This window comes from Chiloscyllium plagiosum, chromosome 11 (assembly GCF_004010195.1).
Source record: "Chiloscyllium plagiosum isolate BGI_BamShark_2017 chromosome 11, ASM401019v2, whole genome shotgun sequence".
Lineage (NCBI taxonomy): Eukaryota > Metazoa > Chordata > Chondrichthyes > Orectolobiformes > Hemiscylliidae > Chiloscyllium > Chiloscyllium plagiosum.
The window spans coordinates 2945589-2969006 of NC_057720.1; the positions used below are offsets into that span (position 1 = coordinate 2945589).

Here is a 23418-nt window from a genome sequence, read left to right on the forward strand (position 1 = left end):
ATCCCTGGTGGTGGGGTCTGTTTGGAGGTGGCGGAAATGTCGGCAGATGATTTGGTTTATGCGAAGGTTGGTAGGGTGGAAGGTGAGCACCAGGGGGGTTCTGTCCTTGTTACGGTTGGAGGGGTGAGGTCTGAGGGTGGAGGTGCAGGATGTAGACGAGATGCATTGGAGGGCATCTTTAACCACGTGGGAAGGGAAATTGCAGTCTCCAAGCCACTTACCATCCTTACTTGGAAATATCTCGCTATTCCTTCACTGTCACTGGGTCAAAATCCTGGAATTCCTTTCCTCAGGGCATTGTACAGCACATGGACTGCAGTGGTTCGAGGAGGCAGTTCTCCAACAATGGCTCAAGGGTAATAATGGACAATGAATGTTGGTCCAGAGCCACCCATCTCCCATGGACAAATAATGAAATGTCCTTTCATCTCCAGACCAGGATATATTTGATGTTCAGAATTACATGCTCCCAATGGTTAACTCTGTTTTTATTTTTTTGGATAACGGTTGCTCCCCTTGTTTGAATGGCTGTTTCATGAGTTAATGTGGTTTGTGCAGGGCGATCTGGGTGATCTTGGGATGGTTGGACTGGCTGGTGCCCCTGGACCGAGGGGCGCTCCTGGAGAACCAGGCCTGGTGGGTGACAGAGGAAGACGGGGACCAAAGGTAATCTCCCAAACTTACCGTTGGTCAGCTGACCACCCACACAGACCGGTGTCTCTTACAATCTGGACATTCGAAAAGTAATTTATTTTGAGCAATTCTTTTAATCACTAGCTCATAAAGTGTACAGTATTTTGTTTATATTTAATGATTCATTTTATTTTGTAAGTTATTTCAGCCAGAAACACACAGCACTGCACACATACCATCCTCTGTTTCAACTTATCCCATTTCACTTTCCCAGCAAAACCTACCTGTAGGAACTTAACTCTGGCTTTAACATTGATTCCTGTGGGAAACCGTGCTTCACTAAAGTCATTCCAATTAAAGATGTCATTTTCAGGCATGAAGCTGCATCTTTAGGTGGGGACTATTTGTATTCATTCTATAACATAGACTCCAGGATTGAACTTCCATCTGAGGTCTGGCAAGTGTTCTCCATTCCCAGGATTCCCTCTGCACCACCCCATCTCATGTTATTAACAAACAGAAGAACTGCAGGTGCTATAAATCAGAAACAAAAACAGAACTTGCTGGAAAAGCTCAACAGGTCTGGCAGCATCACAGATGCATCTCACTCCATTTGTGTCTCGGCAGGGTGAGAAAGGGTTACTGGGTCAACCTGGACTCCAAGGAAACCAAAGAGGACGCGCTGGAGTGCAGGGCGATCAGGGAGCCTTTGGGGAGCCTGGTCCGAAAGGACGAAAGGTACGAGTTCACGTGGCGTTCCTGATACTTGACAAACGCAATTGTGTCTGAACACCTCCAGCTAAGCCACTCAGCATATGTTAGATATAGTTTGTAGGGGAAAAGGGGATCCAAGGGTATGGAATGGAAGCAGAAACAGGCTACGAAATTGGAATTGAAAATGTGTTGCTGGAAAAGCGCAGCAGGTCAGGCAGCATCCAAGGAACAGGAGAATCGACGTTTCGGGCATAAGCCCTTCTTCAGGAACCTGTTCCTTGGATGCTTCCTGACCTGCTGCACTTTTCCAGCAACACATTTTCAGCTCTGATCTCCAGCATCTGCAGTCCTCACTTTCTGCTACGAAATTGGAATGCAGAGCAGGTTCAAAGGGCTGAGTAGCCTACTCCTGCTCTTCCAGAGTCATACAGTCCGACATCAGGGAGTTAGGCCCTTTAGCCCAAACTGGTCTATGCTGACCAAAGAGTCCATCCACTCTAACCCCATTTCCCTGCACTTGACCCATATCCTTCTAAACCTTTCCTATCCATGTATTTGTCCAAATGCCTTTTAAATGTTAATGTACCCACCTCAACCAGTTCAGCTGGCAACTCATTCCATATGCGTACCACCCTCTGTGTAAAAAAAGTTGCCCATCAAGTTCCCTTTTATGCTTTCCTCTCTAACCTTAAACCTTCAGGGTGGCACGGTGGCTCAGTGGTTAGCACTGCTGCCTCACAGCGCCAGGGACTCACCTTCGATTCCAACCTTGAGCAACTATCTGTGTGGAGTTTGCACATTCTCCCCGTGTCTGCGTGGGTTTCCTCCCACAGTCCAGAGATGTGTAGGTCAGGTGAATTGGCCATGCTAAATTGCCCATAGTGCTAAGTGCATTAGTCAAGGGTAAATGTAGAAAAATGAGTCTGGGTGGGTTACTCTTTGGAAGGCCAATATGGATTTGATGGGCCGAAGGGCCTGTTTCCCTGCTGTAGGGAATCTGATCTAAAATGATGCCCTCTAGGCTTCGATTCCCCTACCCTATCCATGCCTCTCATGATCTTATACACTTCTATGAGGGCCGCCCCTTCTCAGTCTCCAAAGCTCTAAAGAAGAAGGTTCCAGCTTGTCCAAACTCTCCCGATAGCTCAGATCTTTGAGTCCCGGCAACATCCTTGTAAATTTCTTCTGTACTCTTTCCAGTTTAATAACATCCTTCCTATAGTAAGATGACCGAAACTGAACACAATCCTCCAAGTATCTCACCTTAATTGGAGGTTTCATGTTTCTTGACCTGTCTCGAGTGAACTAAAACATCAGAAGAGTTACTATTGGCTTCCAAATCCCTTTCCATCTTAAACACTCCGTGAGAGTTACTCTTTCAGATTGGGAATAGGAAGGGAGATGTACATTTATGTAGTGCCTTTCACCACCATGAGCACATGCTGAAGAACTTTGCAGCCAGTGAGGTAGTTACATTGGTAAACAAAGCAGCTGATGTATGCACATTAAAACTAAATGAATCATGGGTTTCTAATTGAACAATGTGAAGAAAGAACGTATTTCCCAAAATACATTTTATTCCTAAGATTAGTAACATTAAAGTGCTGATCGGCTTGGCTTTGACATCAGATAAAGTGTGATACAGATCGGTTCCTTCAATACAAGGAACGAGATGTCTCACTCCCTGTCCATGGGTGACTGTGGTGACCATGTCCATTTATATTTCATTTCCAGTGCTCTCTGTTGTACATGGTCTGAGGGTACGGGGGAGGCCGTGTGTCGGGTGAACATGGGTTCTCATCCCTTGGTGTATCACAGCAGGAGGGCCTTGGATAGTGGGCATTCCCACTGTCGCCTAAATCTTTAGTGTGCCCCTCAACACACAGTCCTGTCAGTTTGCAACACTCAGTGGCCAACAGCTCTTTACACTGGAAAGACATGGACGGACTAAAGAGCATTTGACCCTCCAGCAATTAATGCTTCTTTTGGTGTGGAACCCGAGGCAAAGCTCAGAGAGGACAGGGTTTAAGGCATATACTTGATTACCATGCCTTTTAAAGATGAAAGGTTGTTGGGAATATGCAGTATCATAGAGTAAGATTAAATTCAGATCAGCCATGACGTTATTAAATGGTGGAGGAGGTTTAAAGGGCTGAGTGGTCGACTATTATTCCTTGTTCATATAATTCTGAAGGAATATCATCAAGGAATTCTTTCAGCTCTATATTATTGGGGTAAAATTGCTTTGCTTTAAATTTGGATGGTTCTAATCTCCCTTAGTGTCACCCTACATTATCAGAAAAGATCAAGAGTGGGACTTGAACCTTGTGACTCAGAGGTGCCTGTGCATGTTAACTAACATAAAATCAATTTGACTGTGTGGTCTAAAATTGCCAACCCAGGGTTGGACTTAGTGCCAGAGGTTTATTGCTGTGCCATCCAACTCACTATTAGCCAGTCACCATCTCTACGCTTGACCTCCTTTCCCAGGAAGGGGTACTGCGTTCTGTTGCCTGAATGAATAATTTCATGTCACGTGTATTTGACAGTGCAACTTACAATAAAATACAGTGAGAAGCTTTCAATCATCATCACGATACCATGCCATTCTGATAGTTCTATGAGTAAGAGTGAAACGAAAAGATCCTCCTGATTGGATAACGATTAACCGAATCAAACAGCCTTTTCTCCCCCATCCCTCTGGGGCCTTTAGAATCGAGAAGCAAATTTGCTCAAAGGAAATGAAGGAGAAGCAGCAGCGGTTGGTTTTGGTGGCTGGAAGATGTTTCTCTCGGGTGTTTAAGGTGGCCAACGCGCAGTTGTGTCCACACATAAAATCTTTCATGTGGTCAGCACAGAAGAGACCATTCAACCCAGCAGTTCAGGGCTGAATCCTTTGAACAGACATCTGGTTGTCCCCACTGCCCTGCTCTTTCCACCTATCCTTGCAATTCGATCTCTTTCAAATTCCCCGAGGATTACCATTGAGTCTATCACTCCACCCAGCAGCACATTCTACAGCTGTGTCACTCATTGTACAAAGATAATTTTCCTCAAATTATTTGAGTTTATTTCTGTCAATCATTACAAACTCTGTTCCCCCTGGGAGCAGACATTCACTAAACAGCATATTTTGTCAATCCGTGTGTCATCATTGAAGTTGTCACTGTGGAAATCGAACCTTTCTGATTTGAAATCAGTACAATGTTTGTTTCAGGGAGATGGTGGTGATCGAGGTTTGATGGGATTTCCTGGCTTTCAAGGTCCAAAGGTACGTGAATGCAATTATTTTCCCTTAAAATATACTTGACGTGCAAAATTTGTAAAGCCACATTTTAAAATATTGTGACTTGAATATTCCAAAAAGTGTGATAAAATTCAACTCACCTTCATGCAACATCTTCCTCTGTTAGGAACTCCTCTGCCATTGGAACACTTAAGTATTTACTTTATACAGTCTTTATTGGGTATACTGGCCAATGGCAAATCGTTTCAAAACTATACACATGTGAAAGGCAATATAGGAAGATCTTATTATGAACAACAATATGGTATTTCCCAGCGATCTCCTTTACGGATACGCAATCCCAGTGAAACATCACTCTTTGCTTCACTTTAAAATTTCTTATTGAGCTGACAAGGAATTCACTCCCCAAGAGTTTGGTGGATGCTGGCACGCTGAGTAAATTTAAGGTTTATAATTAGTAACAGGCTGAAGGATTCTAGAGATTGGGCAAAAAAGTGCAGTTGAAGCTGAAGTGAGCTCAGTCATGATGGTAATAAATCAAAGGGGCATGGATAGGATAAATAAGCAAAGTCCAGAACTAGAGGGCATAGGTTTAGGGTGAGGGCGGAAAAATATAAAAGAGACCTAAGGGGCAACTTTTTCACACAGAGGGTGGTACGTGTATGGAATGAGCTGCCAGAGGAAGTGGTGGAGGCTGGTACAATTGCAACATTTAAAAGGCATCTGGATGGGTATATGAATAGGAAGGGTTTGGAGGGATATGGGCCAGGTACTGGCAGGTGGGACTAGACTGGGTTGGGATATCTGGTCGGCATGGACAGGTTGGACCGAAGGGTCTGTTTCTATGCTGTACATCTCTATGACTCTATGACTCTAAGGGGCTGAATGGCCTCCTCTGCTCCTAGATATTACATGCTTGTGTTTTCTTCCCTGAACCAAGATAAAACATGTTTAAGATAGAGACATAGAATAAATGAGAAATACTAAACCATTGAGTTCAAGTTGCTGTAAATGCTTTCAGCAATGCTTGATGTTTGAGTAACATTCCATAATGCAGCCATGAATTGTGTGTTCAGTTGTAGGTATGTAGCCAATGAAAGTCCGTGTTTGTTTTATTTTTGGCAGGGTCCAGTTGGAGATATTGGCTATAAAGGAATTCAAGGTCCAAAGGGTCCAATGGGATTGTTTGTAAGTGAAACGTTTTGTCTTGTTTGTTGAAGATGGAGTTTGCTTTCTGCTCCAATGAGCCCACGTTACAGCGAGACACAGTGACTGCTCTCTGTTAGTGGGTCATCAGGACTCAAGCAGTGGGAATCCCATCAGAAACAATTCTTGTCACAAACACTGACTCCAGGGACAACAAGTATCCAATTCCCTGGAAACCCCGGATGAGTGCATCCAAGATGCAGGAGCTGTTTCAATCCCAAACCCTTCCACAGGCTCACTCCCAGAGTGCAGCACTACAGATATCTGTATGTCTCATCACAGCAGCCTCCCTTTATAAGTTCCATTAGTACTTACTGTAAGCTTTCAGTAACAACTGCATTAACCCACCATTGACAGCAGACACTGGGGAAATTTCAAGTTCAAAAGGAGAAGGGATTTAAAATGGATACAAAAGCAGAAGGATCGCAGCGGGTGGGTTTAGTGGACGGACATCAAGAGTGGGGTGGAGGGGAGTGGTGGAGGGAGAAACCTGCCCAGATTCGTCCAAGAGCTCACTGGGATTAAGGTACCATGCCATGTACCTCTCCAATAACATACTCAGATTTGAAATGGCTGCTGGCCAGCTTTCCTGAGGATTGAGAACCCAGGCAGGTCACAGGCAGTCAATCAAAGAGGGATCCACCGGTAGGTGGCTTTTGGGCACTGATACCCGGCTGCAGCAGGGGCTAGGGGGCAGGTTTCAACAGGACATTTGGACAATCTGGGTGGCACGGTGGCTCAGTGGTCAGCACTGCTGCCTCACAGCGCCAGGGACCCAGGTTCAATTCCAGCCTCGGACAACTGTCTATGTGGAATTTGCACATTCTCCCCGTGTCTGAGTGCATTTCCTCCCACAATCCAAAGATGTGCAGGTTAGAGTGAATTGGCCATTCTAAATTGCCCATAGTGTCCAAGGATGTGAAGATTAGGTGTATTAGTCAGGGGTAAATGTAGAGGAAATAGGGAAGGGGAATAGATCTGGGAGGGATACTCTTCGAAGGGTTGGTATGAACTTATTGGGCCAAATGGCCTATTCCCACACTGTAAGGATTCTGTGAAATCAAAAGGACCAAACCCCCATCAGTACCCACCTCAGCAATGGGACAGTTTCACTTTGTGGAGAGACTCAGTCTCTGCAGCTTTGAGAGGCAATCCAACAGAAATGTGAGAGATGTTTGGAAAGCTTGGCAGGGAAGGGGAGAAGAGGCTGTTTTCCTCTGACTGGGAAATGTAACCTAATGATGACAGTCTCTGGCTAAGGAGTCATAGAATCCCAACAGTGTGGAAGCAGGCCATTCGGCCCATCAAGTCACATTGACCCTCTGAACAGCATCCCACCCAGACCTACCCTATCACCCTGCATTTCCCATGACTAACCCACCCAGTCTGCACATCCCTGAGCAATTTAGCATGGCCAGTCCACCCTAACTTGCACATCTTTGGACTATGGGAGGAAACTCACGCAGGCACAAGGAGAATATGCAAAGACAGAGAGACAGTCGCCCGAGGCTGGAATTAAACCCACGTCCCTGATGCTGTGAGGCAGTAGTGCTAACCACTGAGCCACCATGTCACCCTATGGGTCAACCATTGAAGACTGACATGAGGTGAAATTCCTTCATTCAGAGGTTTATGATTATTTTGGATTTCTGTACTCCAGAGAGCGATGTTCCATCATTGAACCGATTTAATGTTGAATTCTATACATGGTTAATAAAGATTATTAAGTATGTAGACTTCTGTATACAAAGGGAATTGATGGGTATGAGGAAGTGAAGGGGCGGAGTGGTTATTATGTCTTTATGTAAATCCATTGTAATTCCTTCAAGCTCCCTCCTGTAAGCTAACGTAAGAGCTGCAATAGGAAGCGTTCTTGGAATCAATGGCTCATCTAGGGACTATCTCGTCTTGACATGTGACTGAGGGAAAGCAAGACAAGGACAAGGAGCTTCCTGCCACCTGCCACCCATTCAGTGAGAGAAACCCAATATAACTGAATCATTATATAAAAGCAAATTACTGCAGATGCTGGAATCTGAAACCAAAAGAGAGAATGCTGGAAAATCTCAGCAGGTCTGGCAGCATCTGTAAGGAGAGAGAAGAGCTGACGTTTCGAGTCTAACTGACCCTTTGTCAAAGCAGCTTTGTCAAAGCAAAACATCAGCTCTTTTCTCTCCTTACAGATGCTGGCAGACCTGCTAAGATTTTCCAGCAATTTCTCTTTTGATAACCGAATCATTGTTAAATATTGTGTCAAAGCATCCCCAAATTCGAGAGCAGGTCACAGCCTAACAGTCAATAAATAATTCAGGTACAGATTGAAAAGTGGAAGTTGTGCAGGTTCATAGCTCCTTGAAAGTAGAGTCGCAGGTAGATCTCATAGTGAAGAAGGCATTTGGTATGCTTTCGTTTATTGGTCAATGCATTGAGTATAGGAGTTGAGAGGTCATGTTGCGGCTGTACAGGATATTGGTTAGGCCACTTTTGGAATGCTGCATGCAATTCTGGTCTCCTTGCTAGAGGAAGGTTGTTGTGAAACTTTAAAGGGTTCAGAAAAGATTTACAAGAATGTTGCCAGGGTTGGAGGATTTGAGCTATAAGGAGAGGCTGAACAGGCTGGGACTGTTTTCCCCAGAGCATCAGAGGCTGAGGGGTGACCTTATAGAGGTTTATAAAATCATGAGGGGCATGGATAGGGTAAATAGACAAGGTCTTGATAAATTCTTGATGTCACAAGGAATTAAGGGCTACGAGGAGAATGCGGGTAAGTGGAGTTGAAATGCCCTTCAGCCATGATTGAATGGCGGAGTGGACTCAATGGGCCGAATCGCCTTACTTCCACTCCTATGTCTTATGGTCTTATGTCTTTTTCCTGGGGTGGGGGAGTCCAAATCTAGATGGCATAGGTTTAGGGTGAGAGGGGAAAGATTTAAAAGGGACTTAAGAGGCAACATTTTCACACAGAGGGTGGTATGTGTATGGAATGAGCTGCCAGAGGAAGTGGTGGAGGTTGGTACAATTGCAACATTTAAAAGGCATCTGGATGGGTATAAGAAGGGTTTAGAGGGAAATTGGCCAATGGGACTAGATTAACTTAGGATATCTAGTTGGCATGGACGAGTTGGACTGAAGGGTCTGTTTCCATGCTGTACATCTTTATGATTCTACCCTGTGTTTACTCAATTTTCCAATATTTTTTGTCCAAATAGGGAAACACTGGACCATTTGGACCCACTGGAATTATCGGTCCTGCTGGGAAACCAGTAAGTGTCTGGATCTGTCATACAACATCTCCAACAGCGGGTGTCCCACGATGATTGCCCATTAACCTTGTCAACCCCATCAGGGGAGGTGATGGATTAGTGGTATCATCACCAGACCTAATAGTCCAGGTAGCCAGGTAATGTCTCAGGGACCTGGGTTTAATTCCTATGGGAGAAGGTGAAATTGGAATTCAACAACAAAATAAAATCTGGAATTGAATTGAATTTAATGTCATGTGTACCAAAGCACAGTGAAAAGCTTTGTCTTGCAAGCAGTACAGGCAGATCACAGAGTTAAGTAGCATAGATAAGTAAATAATATGTAAATAGCAGCAAAAACAGAAACACAGGTACAGGTGAATGCAAAGAGTTTGTGAGTTCATTCAGTATTCTAACAACAATAAGGTAGAAACTGTTTCGAAACCGGCTGGTGAGTGTGTTCAGGCTTCTGTACCTTCTCCCAGATGTAGAAAAGCATTGCCAGGGTGGGATGGATCTTTGAGAATGCTGGCGGCCTTTCCTTGACAGTGGGCCTGGTAGATGGATTCTATAGATGGGAGGTTGGCCTTTGTGATTGTCTGGGCCGAGTTCACCACTCTCTGTAACCGTCTCCGATCTTGAATGGTATACCAGGCAGTGATACATCCAGACAGAATGCTCTCGATAACGCACCTATAAATGTTGGCAAGGGGATTTGCCGTCATGCCAAATTTTCTCAGCTGAGGAAGAAGAGACGTTGTTGGGCCTTTGTAACCAGTGCGTCCACATGAAGAGTCCAAGAAAGTTTGTTGTGGATGACCACTCCCAGGACCTTGACACTTTCCACTCGTTCCACCTCTGTGCTGTTAATGTGTAGGGGGGGGGCATGAGTATCACTGATTGTGGCCTGTGGGTCAGGAAACTGAGGATCCAGTTGCAGAGAGTGGGGCTTAGTCCGAGATCACTAAGTTTAGTAATCAGTCTCCAGTGGATAATAGTAAAGGAATGATGATTTTGTAACCATTGTTGGGGGAAATGCATCTGGTTCACTAATGTCCTTTAGAGAAGGAAATTACTATCCTTCCCCAGTCTGGCCTACATGTGACTCCCGACCCACAGTGACTGGGCTGACGTCTAACTGCCCAGAGGGCAAGTAGGAATGGGCAATAAAGCCCACATCATGTGAATGAAGTATTAAAGAAAGTCTAAAGAGAACATCTCTCGTTTCCACCTAAACAAGACTGTCTAAACAAGACCATTAGGTCCATCCTCTGGCTACTGCAATAGTGTAGTGCTCATGTCACTAGCCTGTTAGTCTCGAATCCCAGGTTAATCTTCTATGAACACCAGTTCCAATCCTGCCATGACAGCCGGTGAAATTTGAGTTCAGTGGAAACTTTGGAATTGAAAGCAAGTGTAATGGCCTTCATTTAACCACTGCTAATTGTTGTAAAAACCCATCTGGATCACTAACGTCCTTTCAGGAAGGAAACCCATCCTTAGCTGGTCTGGCCTCCATGTGACTCCACAACCACAGCAATGTATTTGATTCTGGTCACTTAGGGATGGATAATAAATACTGAATAAATTCCTAAATTATCCAATTATTCCTTCAGTAATTCCATCCTCCAAAGCTCCATTTGGGATTTGTTCCTTAATTCCAATTGGATCTTTGTATGAAGAACTCATTGATGCTGGTTTGATTTTTTTCCTTTCTTTATTTCAAACCTGTTTCTTTCATCTTACCTCATTTTAAAGCGAACATGGGGGATAATTGGCAAAATACCCCAAGCATCATGATGTCAAGGATGTCACAAAGACAAGCTGTGTGATGTGGAAGTGCCGGTGGGATTCTTTTCCACAGAGCGGAGAGAGAGAGAAAGCGATCAAGGTGATTGGAGGAAGAGAGTTTTGATGGAGTAAATAAAGAGAAACTGTGTCTAGGGGCAGGAAGGTTGATGTCCAGAGGGAGACAGATTGAGGGGAAAACAGAGTAGGGGAGCTGAGGGGAATTTATTTGACGCTGAGTAATTGTGATCTGGAACACGGCCCCTGAAATACAGTGGAAGCAGATTCAAAAGGGAATTGGAGCAACACAGGAGGGAGACCAGAGTGAGCAGGCTCCTGGAGAAGAGCAGGGCACGAGGTTAATGTTCGAAGAGCTGCTCCAAGCTGAACGGCCTCCTGTATATTGCTCGATGATATCAGAGCCACTAAACCACCGCGTGACAAGCATCTAAAATAGCTTAAGAAAATTATTTACCTCATTATTTCATAACTATTTAATTAATTGATGTAATTATTTAATCATTGGATCAGAAGTAGGCCATTCAGCCCCTCAAGTCTGTTCCACCATTCAATGAGATCACGGCTGATCTGTGGCCTAACTCCATATATCTGCCCTTGACCCATACCCCTTAATGTCTTTGCCTAACAAACACTCATCTACCTCGGATTTAAAGTTATTGATCCAGTATGTTATTGATTATTGCATCATTACTTTTCAATTAATGTCTGTTCTTTTTCTTTTCCATCATAGGGACCAAAGGGAGTGAAAGGTGCCAGAGGGGAAATGGTAAGGCTCTATCAGAAATCACCAGTTGTGAAACCACCTTTCCACACGTTTACAAGATAATTGAGATGTCACTAAGTTGCATGTTGCTAAATTTCCAGTTTGATAGATCTCAATATTTCAATAGGTCTACAGGTTTGGTATACATCAAGCAGGTTGGTGTGACGGTCACCTGGAGTTTAAACAGCAGGTGGACTGAATGGCCAGTTGCAGTGCTGTACATTTGCTGTAAGTCTATGTAATAACGCAGATAAGGTGAAGGGTAAGGTGGGTGGACTGACCTTTATGTAGAAGGGAACATCTCAGCAGAACGCAGTTGGGCCAAACAGCCCACCTCTGTCTTCGAGGTCTTCCCGAATCTTTGAGGTTAATAGCAGAACATATCAAATCGGGAATGTGTAGCAAACTCTCAGAACCTATTGATGACATTAGATTACTTAGTGTGGAAACAGGCCCTTCGGCCCAACAAGTCCACACCAACTCTCTGAAGAGCAACCCACCCAGACCCATTCCCCTACATTTACCCCTTCACCTAACACTACGGGCAATTTAGCATGACCAATTCACCTAACCTGCACATTTTTGGATTGTGGGAGGAAATCGGAGCACCCGGAGGAAACCCACGCAGACACGGGGAGAATGTGCAAACTCCACACAGACAGTTGCCCAAGGCAGGAATTGAACCCGGCGCTGTGAGGCAGCAGTGCTAACCACTGTGCCATCATGCCACCCATGAGGATGTGAATGTCATTGCTAAGTGCAGTTTTTATTGCCTATCCCTAATTGCCCCAGCGAAGCTGCTGCTGAACAGCCTTGAATTCATCTATGTAGCTTGCTCGGCCATTCCAGAGGGCAGGTAAGAGTCAGCCACATTGCTGTGGGTCTGGAGTCATGTGTAGGCCAGACCGGGTGGGGTTGGCAGATTCCTTCCTTAGACCACATGAGTGAACCAGATGGGTTTTTACAACAATTCAGTCATTTCTGTATGACCCTCCTCCTTCTGATTTTTGTCTCACCCTGTCAACATGTCTGCTATTCCATCCTCATGTGCTGAAGTCTGTCCAAAACTATACAAACACGAGTCAGACCACAGCTGCAATACTGTAAACAGTTCTGGGCACCTTATTCAAGGAGAGATATTCTGGTGTCAAAGGCAGTTCACAGCAAGTTCGCTCGGCTGATACCAGGTACCGAGGGACTGTCTGATGAGGAGAGTTTGGTGAGATTGGAATACAGAAGAGTGAGAGATGACCTTATTGAAGCATAAAATGTTCTTAGGGGGCTCGACAGCGTAGATGTGGAAACGAGAAGAGGTTTGTTCATGCTCCCCTTTGTAGGGGAGTGTAGGACCAGAGAGATTAATCTCAGAATAAGGGGCCACCCATTTAAGATAGTGATGAGGAGGAATTTCTTCTCTCTAGGGGTGGAATGAATCAGTGAAGTCCTTCAACACAGAGGACTGTCGGGGCTGGGTTGTTCAATATATTCGAGGCTGAGAGAGACAGATTTTTAATTAGTAAGGGGGATTGAGGGTTGTGGGGAAAAGGCAGGTGTTGAGCTGAAGATGATTGGATCGGTCTTGAACCCATTGAATGGCAAAGCAGGCTCGATGGGCTGAGTGGCCTGCTCCTAGTCTTATGGTCTCTAAGCATTCATTATGAAAAGAGGAAGCCATTCAGCCCATCGAAACTACTCTGCAGAGTGTACCTATTACAGTGCACCTTACCCTCTCCCAGTGGTAGCGAGTTCTATTTTGAGACAATGCCAAGAGTATTCTGCTGCTTTCTGATGGCAGTGTTTATGCGGAGGATATTTGAGACTCGACAGGATTGATTAGAAATGGACGGGGACTTCAAACCGTTCCAACGAAAGCCGTTGCTTACAAGATGAAAGATATTGACCTGTTTATAAAATACTAATGGCTTCTTCATGAATCACTCAGTCATGAACAGGATTCTTCTATAATCATCATGGAATCCCAACAGTGTGGAAACAGGCCCTTCAGCCCAACAAGTCCACACTGACCCCTCCGCAGAGTAACCCACCCAGACCCATTCCCCTCCCCTATATTTACCCCTCACTAATGTACCCAACCTACACTATGGGCAATTTAGCATGGCCAATTCACCCAACCTGCACATCTTTGGACTGTGGGAGGAAACCCACGCAGACACAGGGAGAATGTGCAAACTCCACACAGACAGTCGCTTGAGAGTGGAATTGAACCCGGGTCCCTGGCGCTGTGAGATAGCAGTGCTAACCACTGAGCTACCATGCCGTCCACCATAAACAAATAAAATGTTATGCCAATCGTTTTAGTTTGTATATTTTTGATCTAGCAGGAGTAGATCTTAGTTAGTGTTTCAGGGAGAATGACCATTGAAGAGCTTAGGCAGATCAAGGAAGGGACAGATTCCATTACACCCTGTGGGCAGTTCATTATCAAACTGTTCTGAACGTGGAATGAAATGAGGAAGAATAAAGAGATTGTTGTCTCTTGCAGGTTCTGAAGTGGAGTCATATTGGACTGGAGACATGGACTCTGTGTCTCTCTCACAGACCCTGCTGAGTTTCTCCTGCAGTTATGTTTTCATTTCAGATTTCCAGCATCTGCAGTAGTTTGTTTTTGTGCTAATTGCCAAAAAAGGTGATTTTAAATCAGACATACCTCCAGAAGGGGATGGAACCTGAACTGTGGTCCAAGGGGGAGATGTTTTCTAAGCACACTGCTCCAAGATGTTGTTACATACCTCTGAAACCAGTGGGACTTGAATCTGAGTCTCCTGGCTCAGAGATAGGGACAATACCACTGCACCAGAAGATTATCTCGTGTTAATTGTCTATTGGTTAAGTGTTTAATTGTATTCAGGTGACTGGGGAGTCACTGGCACCCTGAAACAAAGGGACCAGTTAGCTCAGTTGGTTGGATGGCTGGTTTGTAATGTTAAGTGACCCAACAGCGTGGGTTCAATTTCTGCACCAGCTGAGGTTCCAGTGAAGGTCCCACCTTCTCAACCTCTTCCCCCCACCTGAGGTACAATGACGGTCAGGTTAAACCCCCAGCAGTCATCATTCTCTCCTTCCCTAATCAGAGAGTGGGGCAATGGCAATGTTCCTTGCAACAGACGACACTAAACTAGGGAGGATAGCCAATCATAAGGATGACGCTGAGAGTCTGTGAAAATTTTAAAGATTGAGGTGAATAGATTCTTGGGGATAAGGTGATGGTGGGGGGTAGGTGGGACATGGAGTAATCAGATCAGCTATAAGCTTACTGAATCGGGGAAGAGGATTGATGGGCTGAGTGGCTTGTTCTTACTGCTGGCTCATATTTCAGAAGAAGAATCAGACGACTCAAAATGATCACTCTGTTTCTCCAGCAGTTAATGTTTTTATTTCTGGGTCCTCATGTTCCTGTCTGGAGAGTTCTGAGCTCCTAGGCTCGGTGAGGAAGATCTGCAGTCGGACTGACTCCACCGACAAATCTTAGCCAAACCTTCCAGGCCTTGCCAAGACAATCAGAAGCTGTACCTGAAGAGAAAGGGTTCATTCCATGAGACATAGGACCAGAAAGTTAGGCCATTCAGCCCATCAAGTCTGCTCTGCCATTCAATCATAGCTGATAGGTTTCTCAACCCCGTTCTCCACTTGATACTCAAGATCCTACCTATCTCAGTCTTAAATATACTCAAAATATCCACTCCCACCAAAATGATTTTTGAAACATTCCTACTGTCCTTACGGTCACATTCCAGCTTAAATTCCTCGCCCTTGTTTTCTAATCCGTCCATGCCTGGAGCCCTCCAGGTTTTTGGCATCTCTTCCAACCATACAGCCCCTTGCAATCTCAGCGAACGTTAGATTCTTACACGTCTCCAATTGTCATTGCTCCTTGACTGAGGAGACCCGAAGCTTCGGAAATCCCCCCATAAACTTCGCTGCCTCTCTTTATTTAAAAAATCTCTTTTGCCAAGGTTTTGCTTTGATCTAATGTCTTAGTAAAAGGTTAGAGTACAAAGTAGAATCATACAGTGACAGACGGGACAGAAGACTGGCTGGTTGGCAGATAACCGGTAATATCTATAAATGGGTCTTTTTCTGATTGCTCCAGGCATTGAGTGAGATTTCTCAGGGGATTGTGCTAACCCCTTGACTTTTACAATTTAGAACGATGACTTACATGAGGGGAGCAAGGTTTAATACTGTCCAACACTTTTCACTGTATTTTGTAACAAGCTACAAGTGACAATAAATAAATCAATATCACAATCCAGGGCATGGCAGCTAGATTTGCAAACATTGAAAATACAGATATGTTGTGAAGAGGATGAAATTAGATCACAGAATGGTATTTACTGGGCAAACATCTTGCAGACGGAGTATTATGTAAGAAAATGTGAAGTTGTTTCATTTTGATAGGAATAATAAAAAGGTAGGTAAGCAGGAGGCTGAGAGAACACAGCAAGGCAGGCAGCATCAGGAGGGACAGGCAGGAGGCTGGGGGAACACAGCAAGGCAGGCAGCATCAGGAGGTGGAGAAGTCGACGTTTCAGGTGTAACCCTTTTTCAGGAATAATAAAAAAGCAGAGTATTACTGAAATGAAGAATGACTACGGAATTCCCTGCTGCGGAAGATTCTCGGTGCGTGAGTCATGGTGTGTTAAGAGTGCAACTGCTGCATGTAATTAAGGAGACGAATGGAAAGGTATCTTTGAATGTGACAGTAAGCTGATAGGGAACTTGAGTACAGATGAAAAGTGATACATTTTATCCATGTTTTTTCCATCTGATACTCATCAGGACCATTCACAAGAATACCAATTCAAGGGAGCATCCAACAGCCTCCTTGGGTCACAAACCTCATTCCTGATGAACGTATGCTCAAAACATCGAGAATCTACCGCTCCACAGATGCTGTCTGACCGGCTGTGCTTTTCCAGCACCACACTCTTTGATCTCCAGCATCTGCAGTCCTCACTTTCTCCTAGAATCCAACATCTATACTGTCTCCATAGAAGTAACAATGGTACACATCAGTTGGCAGGTCATTAGTGAGATCACATCACAGACACTCTGCACAGTATTTACCTTCTTACTGAAGAAAGAAATGTGTTGAAGGTGATTGAGAGGATATTTACCTCGAATGAGTAGGTTGTCTTATGAAGAGAGGTTGGCTAGACTGGGCTTGTTCCTACTGGAGTTTGGAAGCAGAGCAGAGTGGTTTGAAGTGTCTAAGATTCTGAATGGTCATGACAAGATGGATGTGGAAAGGATGTTTCCTTGTGTAGGTCAGTCCAGAACTAGAGGCCATTCAAGATTACCCTTTTGGGTCAGAGACAAGGAGAAGCTGTTTATCAGAGGGTTGTGTGACTTTGGAATTCTGCTTCAGAAAGCAGCAGCAGGGGTTTGGGCGGTGGGGTCAAGTATTATTGGGGGTGGATATGTAACTGGATTAGAGGTGCTGGAAAAGCACATCAGTTCAGGCAGCATCCGAAGAGCAGTAAAATAGACGTTTTGGGCAAAAGCCCTTCATCAAGAACACCTAGTAGATGTGTAACTGGAAACACAAACAGAGCAGCAATCATCTTATTAAATGGAGGGACAGGTTTGATGAGTTGGATGGCCTATCCTCGTTCCGGTTTATATGTTTATTTCTCTTTACATGGCTCAGTGCTGAAGTCTGATTAATAACCAAGGTGCTACGAAACACATTTCGTTTTAGACCCTGGAGATTCTGTGCCAGAATCAACAAATCTCACATGTCGAGTTATGTGTTTTCTTAGACTTCTATATGCAAATAACTCAATGCCCTTTTCAAAAGTTCCTGTCGGGGCAAGATTTCAGCAAGTGTCGTTGTTGAGAGGATTGATTTACAATTTCAACATCGTTGGTCAATGGAAACAGCTAAATGCAAAGTTCTTTATGCAAATAACTCACTGCCCTTTTCAAAAGTTCCTGTCGGGGCAAGATTTCAGCAAGTGTCGTTGTTGAGAGGATTGATTTACAATTTCAACATCGTTGGTCAATGAAAACAGCTAAATGCAAAGTCCTTAATGTACAGCAGAATAAAATATTTATTCATTACAGAGAGATCATTATCAGGCCACTTGTGGTACAATGGTATTGTCCCCACTTCTTCAGGAAGGGCTTATGCCCGAAACGTCGATTCTCCTTCTCCTTTGATGCTGCCTGACCTGCTGCGCTTTTCCAGCAACACATTTTTAAGCAGTGATACATCCAGACAGAATGCTCTTGATGGCACACCTATAAAAGTTGGCAAGGGGATTTGCCGTCATGCCAAATTTCGGATTGACTTCCTCGGTATGCAGTCCTGAATGAGATTAGAATATAATCCCTATAGTATTGGAAAAGGCTATTCAGCCCAACAAGTCCACACCAACCCTCTGAAGAGCATCCCATCCCGACCCAACACCCTATCCCCATAATCCTGCATCTCCCAGGGCTAACACACCTAACCTACACATTCTTAGACACTACGGGCAATTTAGCATGACCAAACTACCTAACCTGCACATCTTTGGACTGTGGGAGGAAACCGGAGCACTGGGAGGAAACCCACACAGACACGGGGATAATGTGTAAAATCCACACAGACAGTCGCCTGAGGCTGGAATCGAACCTGGGTCCCTGGCGCTGTGAGGCAGCAGTGCTAACCACTGAGCCACTGTATCGAGAAAGGAAGTTTGGTTTCATTATGCAGTGATTATTAATGCCTTTGTTCTTTGTCAGGGACCTGAAGGACCACGTGGGCAGCCTGGACCACCTGTGAGTAGATCTTTTCATCATGTTTTTTGCTTCAGTATTTTTACCCGTTTGGCTACAATAAAGTGAACTCTCATTGCAGGGTCCTCCTGGATCACCTGGTCCATTGGTAAGTAATATCTAACGAACACTTACTCCCCCTCTTTAGGTCAAAATCTTCATGTTCTCTCTTTTCATACCTGCATCTTGGAAATCTCTGTATACTCTTTGAGGGGAAAAAAGAGCAACAATTTTCCTGAATTTGAAGACTGTACCAAACATCATTTTACACACAATTGCAGACTGGAATCATGACCAACTATAGACCATTAGGAAAATGCCCAATAGATTTCCCAGGCCCCTTTCCACCCACATTCCTGGATTGTTTACTAGAGTCTGATGGAAAGACAGACTTAGAAGAGTCATATGTGAAGTTTTCAACATGAGTTAACCTGTCGACTCTTAGTGTTTTCAAGGGTGTTGTATACATCCACATTTCTCACGGTTTTGAATAAAATCCCGGTGTTTTAAACGCTGTGAGAATGTTTCCCTCTGGCCAGCGAGTCTAGAATGTCGGGTCACAGCCCCTGGCTTTTGACCCGGGGTTGGGTACCCAGGAGAAGGGGGTATCACTGCTCCACAAACCAAACCTTTAAAATTGTCCCCGAAACAAAAACAAAGAACTGCAGATGCTGGAAATCAGAAACAAAACCAGAAATTGCTGGAGAAACTCTGCAGGTCTGGCAGCATCTGTGGAGAGAAAAACAGAGTTAATGTTTCAGGTCCAGTGACTCAAGAGGGACCTGAAACACTAACTCTGTTTCTCTCTCTATAGATGCTGCCAGACCTGCTGAGCTTCTCCAGCAATTTCTGGTTTTGTCTTTAAAAATTGTCCACCTGCATTTCTGATTTTCAGTCTGGTGGTGATGGGTGAATCTGCAGAACTCATGGCTGCAGAGGGCTGTGGAAGCTAAGTCATTGAATGTATTTACGGCAGAGATCGACAGGTTCTTGATTGGTAAGGGAATAAAGGGTTACAGGGAGAAAGCAGGAGAATGAGATTGAGAAAGATATCAGCCATCATCGAATGGCAGAGCAGACTTGAGGGGCTGAATGGCCTCATTCTGCTTCTATACCTAATGGGGCTGGATTGGGAGTTGTCCCAGGTGACTGGAGAAAGCAGCTGCGATTTACTGAAGAGAGCTGAGTGGAACTTCTGTCTCCAGCACAGTAAAACAGTCAAGATTAAAACATAAAATATTGACCTTGCTCCCATAATTTCACTTTCACACACTCCTGAGCCAAAACTATAGCATCCCTCTACCATCCCCACAGCCACTCACACCTCTATGCCAACCTGTATCCATTTATCCACCCTCATGGCCCACCCTGTGCCACTCTATACCAATCTACACATCCCCCTTGGCCTGTCACTCCTCCTTGAGCCACCCTATCCTCCAAATCATCCCAATGATCCAATGTAACCCCATTCCAAATTATGCCCCCCACTCACAACCCTTCATCCTTCCCTCTCCAACTTATCCGATATCCACCATAGACAAGCTTCCCATGCCCTGTGGACAATGTCTGTTGTTGATGTCACCATTGGAATAAAATCTCTCACCTCGAGCCTAATCCCTTAAGTGAACAAATATTAAGAAGCAGCTGGAGCTGACCACCAAAATGCCCATTTGACAGACCACCCCCACCCCGTTGTGACAATGTTAGATTGAGAAATCTGTCATGCAGCACGCTGAAATTCTTAACCACTTTGGATTAGAACATAGAACAATACAGCACAGAATAGGCCCTTCAGCCCACGATGTTGTGCCGAACATTTGTCCTACCTTAAGCATCCATCCATGTACCTATCCAATTGCCGCTTAAAGGTCACCAATGATTATGACTCTGCCACTCCCACAGGCAGCGCATTCTAGCACTCTCAACCTATCTTCGTATGACCTATTCTCCATTCCAGGCAACATCCTGGTAAATCTTCTCTGCACCCTCTCCAAAGCTTCCACATCTTTCCTAAAGTGAGGCGACCAGAACTGCACACAGTACTCCAAATGTGGCCTTACCAAGGTCCTATACAGCTGCAACATCACTTCACGACTCTTGAATTCAATGCCTCTGCTAAAGAACGCTAATATACCATAGGCCGCCTTACAAGCTCTATCCACCTGAGTGGCAACTTTCAAAGAGCTATGAACATAGACCCCAAGATCCCTCTGCTTCTCCACCTTACTAAGAACCCTACCATTAACCCTGTATTCCGCATTCTTATTTGTCCTTCCAAAATGGACAACCTCACACTTGAGAGGGTTGAACTCCCTACAGAGATTAGATTCTCTACAGTGTGGAAACAGGCCATTTGGCCCAACAAGTCCACGCCAAAGAGCGACCCTTCCAGACTAATTTCCCTCTGACTAATGCACCTAACACTATGGGCAATTTAGCATGGTCAATTTACATGACTTGCACATCTTTGGACTCTGGGAGGAAACCCACGCAGACACAGGGAGAATATGCAAACTCCACACAGTCGCCCGAGCCTGGAATTGAACCTGGGTCCCTGGTGCTGTGAGGCAGCAGTGCTGACCACTGAGCCACTGTGCCACCCCAGACATTGTTATTCGGACAATTCCTTGACACCTTTGCTAATTCCAATGGGTTTTTGCACTTTCTATGTTCAACCACTTTCTATGTTCAACCCTCCACAGTTCGTAACCTTTAAGGCACCTCCTCCCCCCAAGGATACCTCATGTTCCCTGCCCCCAACATAAGGAGCCCTGACCCCCCCACCCCTGCAGTGTGCTGGGGTAATACCTCAGCTTTCCAAAGGGATACTCTGACTGTCCAATGGAAACGCGTTGAGAAAGGATTGGCTCTTACTTGGTCTATGACTGAAATATCCAGTAGTGCCCAGCTAGTGCACACGTAATTCTTCTCCAAGTGAAGGTGCAAAGATTCTGGGTGAAGACTTTAGGAGGACGTACTGGGTCAGCAATGTCAGAAACTTGAAGCTATGGGAATGGACAGTAAGCAATGGATTCACTCTGGTTGAAGTATTTGGTTTCGTGTCAGTGAAGTGCCAATGAAACTGAAAGGAAGCATTGACAGAACAGGTATGAGGTTGGCCTGGTTACACGGAAACTGACAGGTTTTTATGTTCATTGTTTTGTGTTTTTACTTGGAATTGCACAGAACATATACTGTGACCAGTCTGTGTCAGTGTTCCTCCTCACCCATGCCTCCTCCCACATATCCGTCATCTCACCCTAACAGGCGTTCTGCACCAATCTCTCTCATGTGTTCATTCAGCTGAAACATATCAATGACGTTCACCTCAAGCACTACCTGTGATAGTGGGTCCCACATTCTTCCCACTCCCTGGGTAATGGGGATGTTTGTATTCGTGACTATCTTACACTGAGCCTAAGTCCTCTTGTGGAGTTGATGGGACTTGGTGTCTAACCTGCACTGAAGTGTTTTGATGTTGATTCTGAATGTTTGAGGTGTTCCATTTCACAACACTAACATCCATGAATCTTGCTGAGCAGAAAGTGCAGCAACAGGGCAGTTCTGACTGATGGTTTCTGTTTCTCTCTTTGTCCTTCATGGTTTGTAATGTAGAGACATTCGGATATTAATACCGCGATCCGAGCCTTGATTGCATCCAGTGAAGCCCTGCAGTTTGAGGTGAGTATCCAATCCCATCCTTGACTCAACTGTTTCCTTCGGCATCATCATAACAGTGGCCTGCAGGGGGCGATGGTGCCATGGTGGTGATACCTGTGCCCTCCTCATCCAGCAGTAATTGTGGATTCGCATCACATAGGGACAGTTGAGGCGATTTAACCGTGGATAACCAGCTCTGAATGTTTGCTGTCTGTAACATTTGAAGCTAATCTGGTTCATGTGGGAAAGAAATAAGCTATTGCCTCTGAAATGGCCAAGTGAGTCACTCTGTTCCACGGCAGTTAGGGACAGTAAGAACTGCCAGAGATATCCCATAAAGAAAAATACATTGTTAATCATAGAATCTCCACAGTGTGGGAACAGGCTCTTCGTCCCAATAAGTCCAAATAGATAGGGTAGTGAAGAAGGTGTTTGGTATGCTTTCCTTTATTGGTCAGATATTGAGTACAGGAGTTGGGAGGTCATGTTGCGGCTGTACAGGACATTGGTTAGGCCACTGTTGGAATATTGCGTGCAATTCTGGTCTCCTTCCTATTGGAAAGATGTTGTGAAACTTGAAAGGGTTCAGAAAAGATTTGCAGAGTGTGTTATGTGTATGGAATGAGCTGCCAGAGGAAGTGGTGGAGGCTGGTAGAATTGCAACATTTAAGAGGCATTTGGATGGGTATATGAATAGGAAGGGTTTGGAGGGATATGGGCCGGGTGCTGGCAGGTGGGACTAGATTGGGTTGGGATATCTGGTCAGCATGGAAGGGTTGGACCGAAGGAACTGTTACCAAGCTGTAGATCTCTATGACTCTAAGTCCACACTAACCCAACAAAGAGTAACCCACGCAGACCCATTCCCCGACATTTACCCCTGATAAATGTACCTAACCCACACATCCCTGAACACTGACGGCAATTTCACATGGCCAATTCACCCCAACCGGCACATCTTTGGATTGTGGGAAGAAACCAGAGCACTCAAGGATGGAATCAAGCCCAGGTCCCTGGTGTTCTGAGGTAGCAGTGCTAACCACTGAGCCACCATGCCACCCACTATTAATTGTTTCCTGTTTTAACATTTCATTGCTTGCATCCACAATGCCTGGAAATGCATCTTTAAAAGGTATGTCTTAGTTGACCGCTTTGTCGAACACCTCCCTTCTTTCCACAGGAATGACCCTGAGCTTCCAGTTACCTGCCATTTTAACACACCTCCCCCCCGTTCCCCGGCCAGTGTCTGTCTCAGCCTTGCTGTAGTGCTCCAACAAGCTGAAAGAACCACATCTCATTTTCCGCTTGGGAACAGTACAGCCTACAGGACTCAATATCGAGTTCAATAATTCCAAAGGATG

General features: G+C 44.9%; 1 protein-coding gene across 3 annotated transcripts in view; it reads left to right on the forward strand.

Moving 5' to 3' along the window:
• Positions 1–23418, forward strand: part of LOC122554101 (collagen alpha-1(XXIV) chain) — a 461503-nt gene that overhangs the window by 415172 nt on the left and 22913 nt on the right. For all 3 annotated transcript variants that reach the window (XM_043698575.1, XM_043698576.1, XM_043698577.1), the window contains 9 exons: positions 559–666; positions 1261–1371; positions 4565–4618; positions 5720–5782; positions 9010–9063; positions 11582–11617; positions 18365–18400; positions 18480–18506; positions 22013–22078. In XM_043698575.1, coding sequence (XP_043554510.1) covers positions 559–666; positions 1261–1371; positions 4565–4618; positions 5720–5782; positions 9010–9063; positions 11582–11617; positions 18365–18400; positions 18480–18506; positions 22013–22078 — 555 coding nt within the window. The remainder of the gene's footprint in view (positions 1–558; positions 667–1260; positions 1372–4564; positions 4619–5719; positions 5783–9009; positions 9064–11581; positions 11618–18364; positions 18401–18479; positions 18507–22012; positions 22079–23418) is intronic.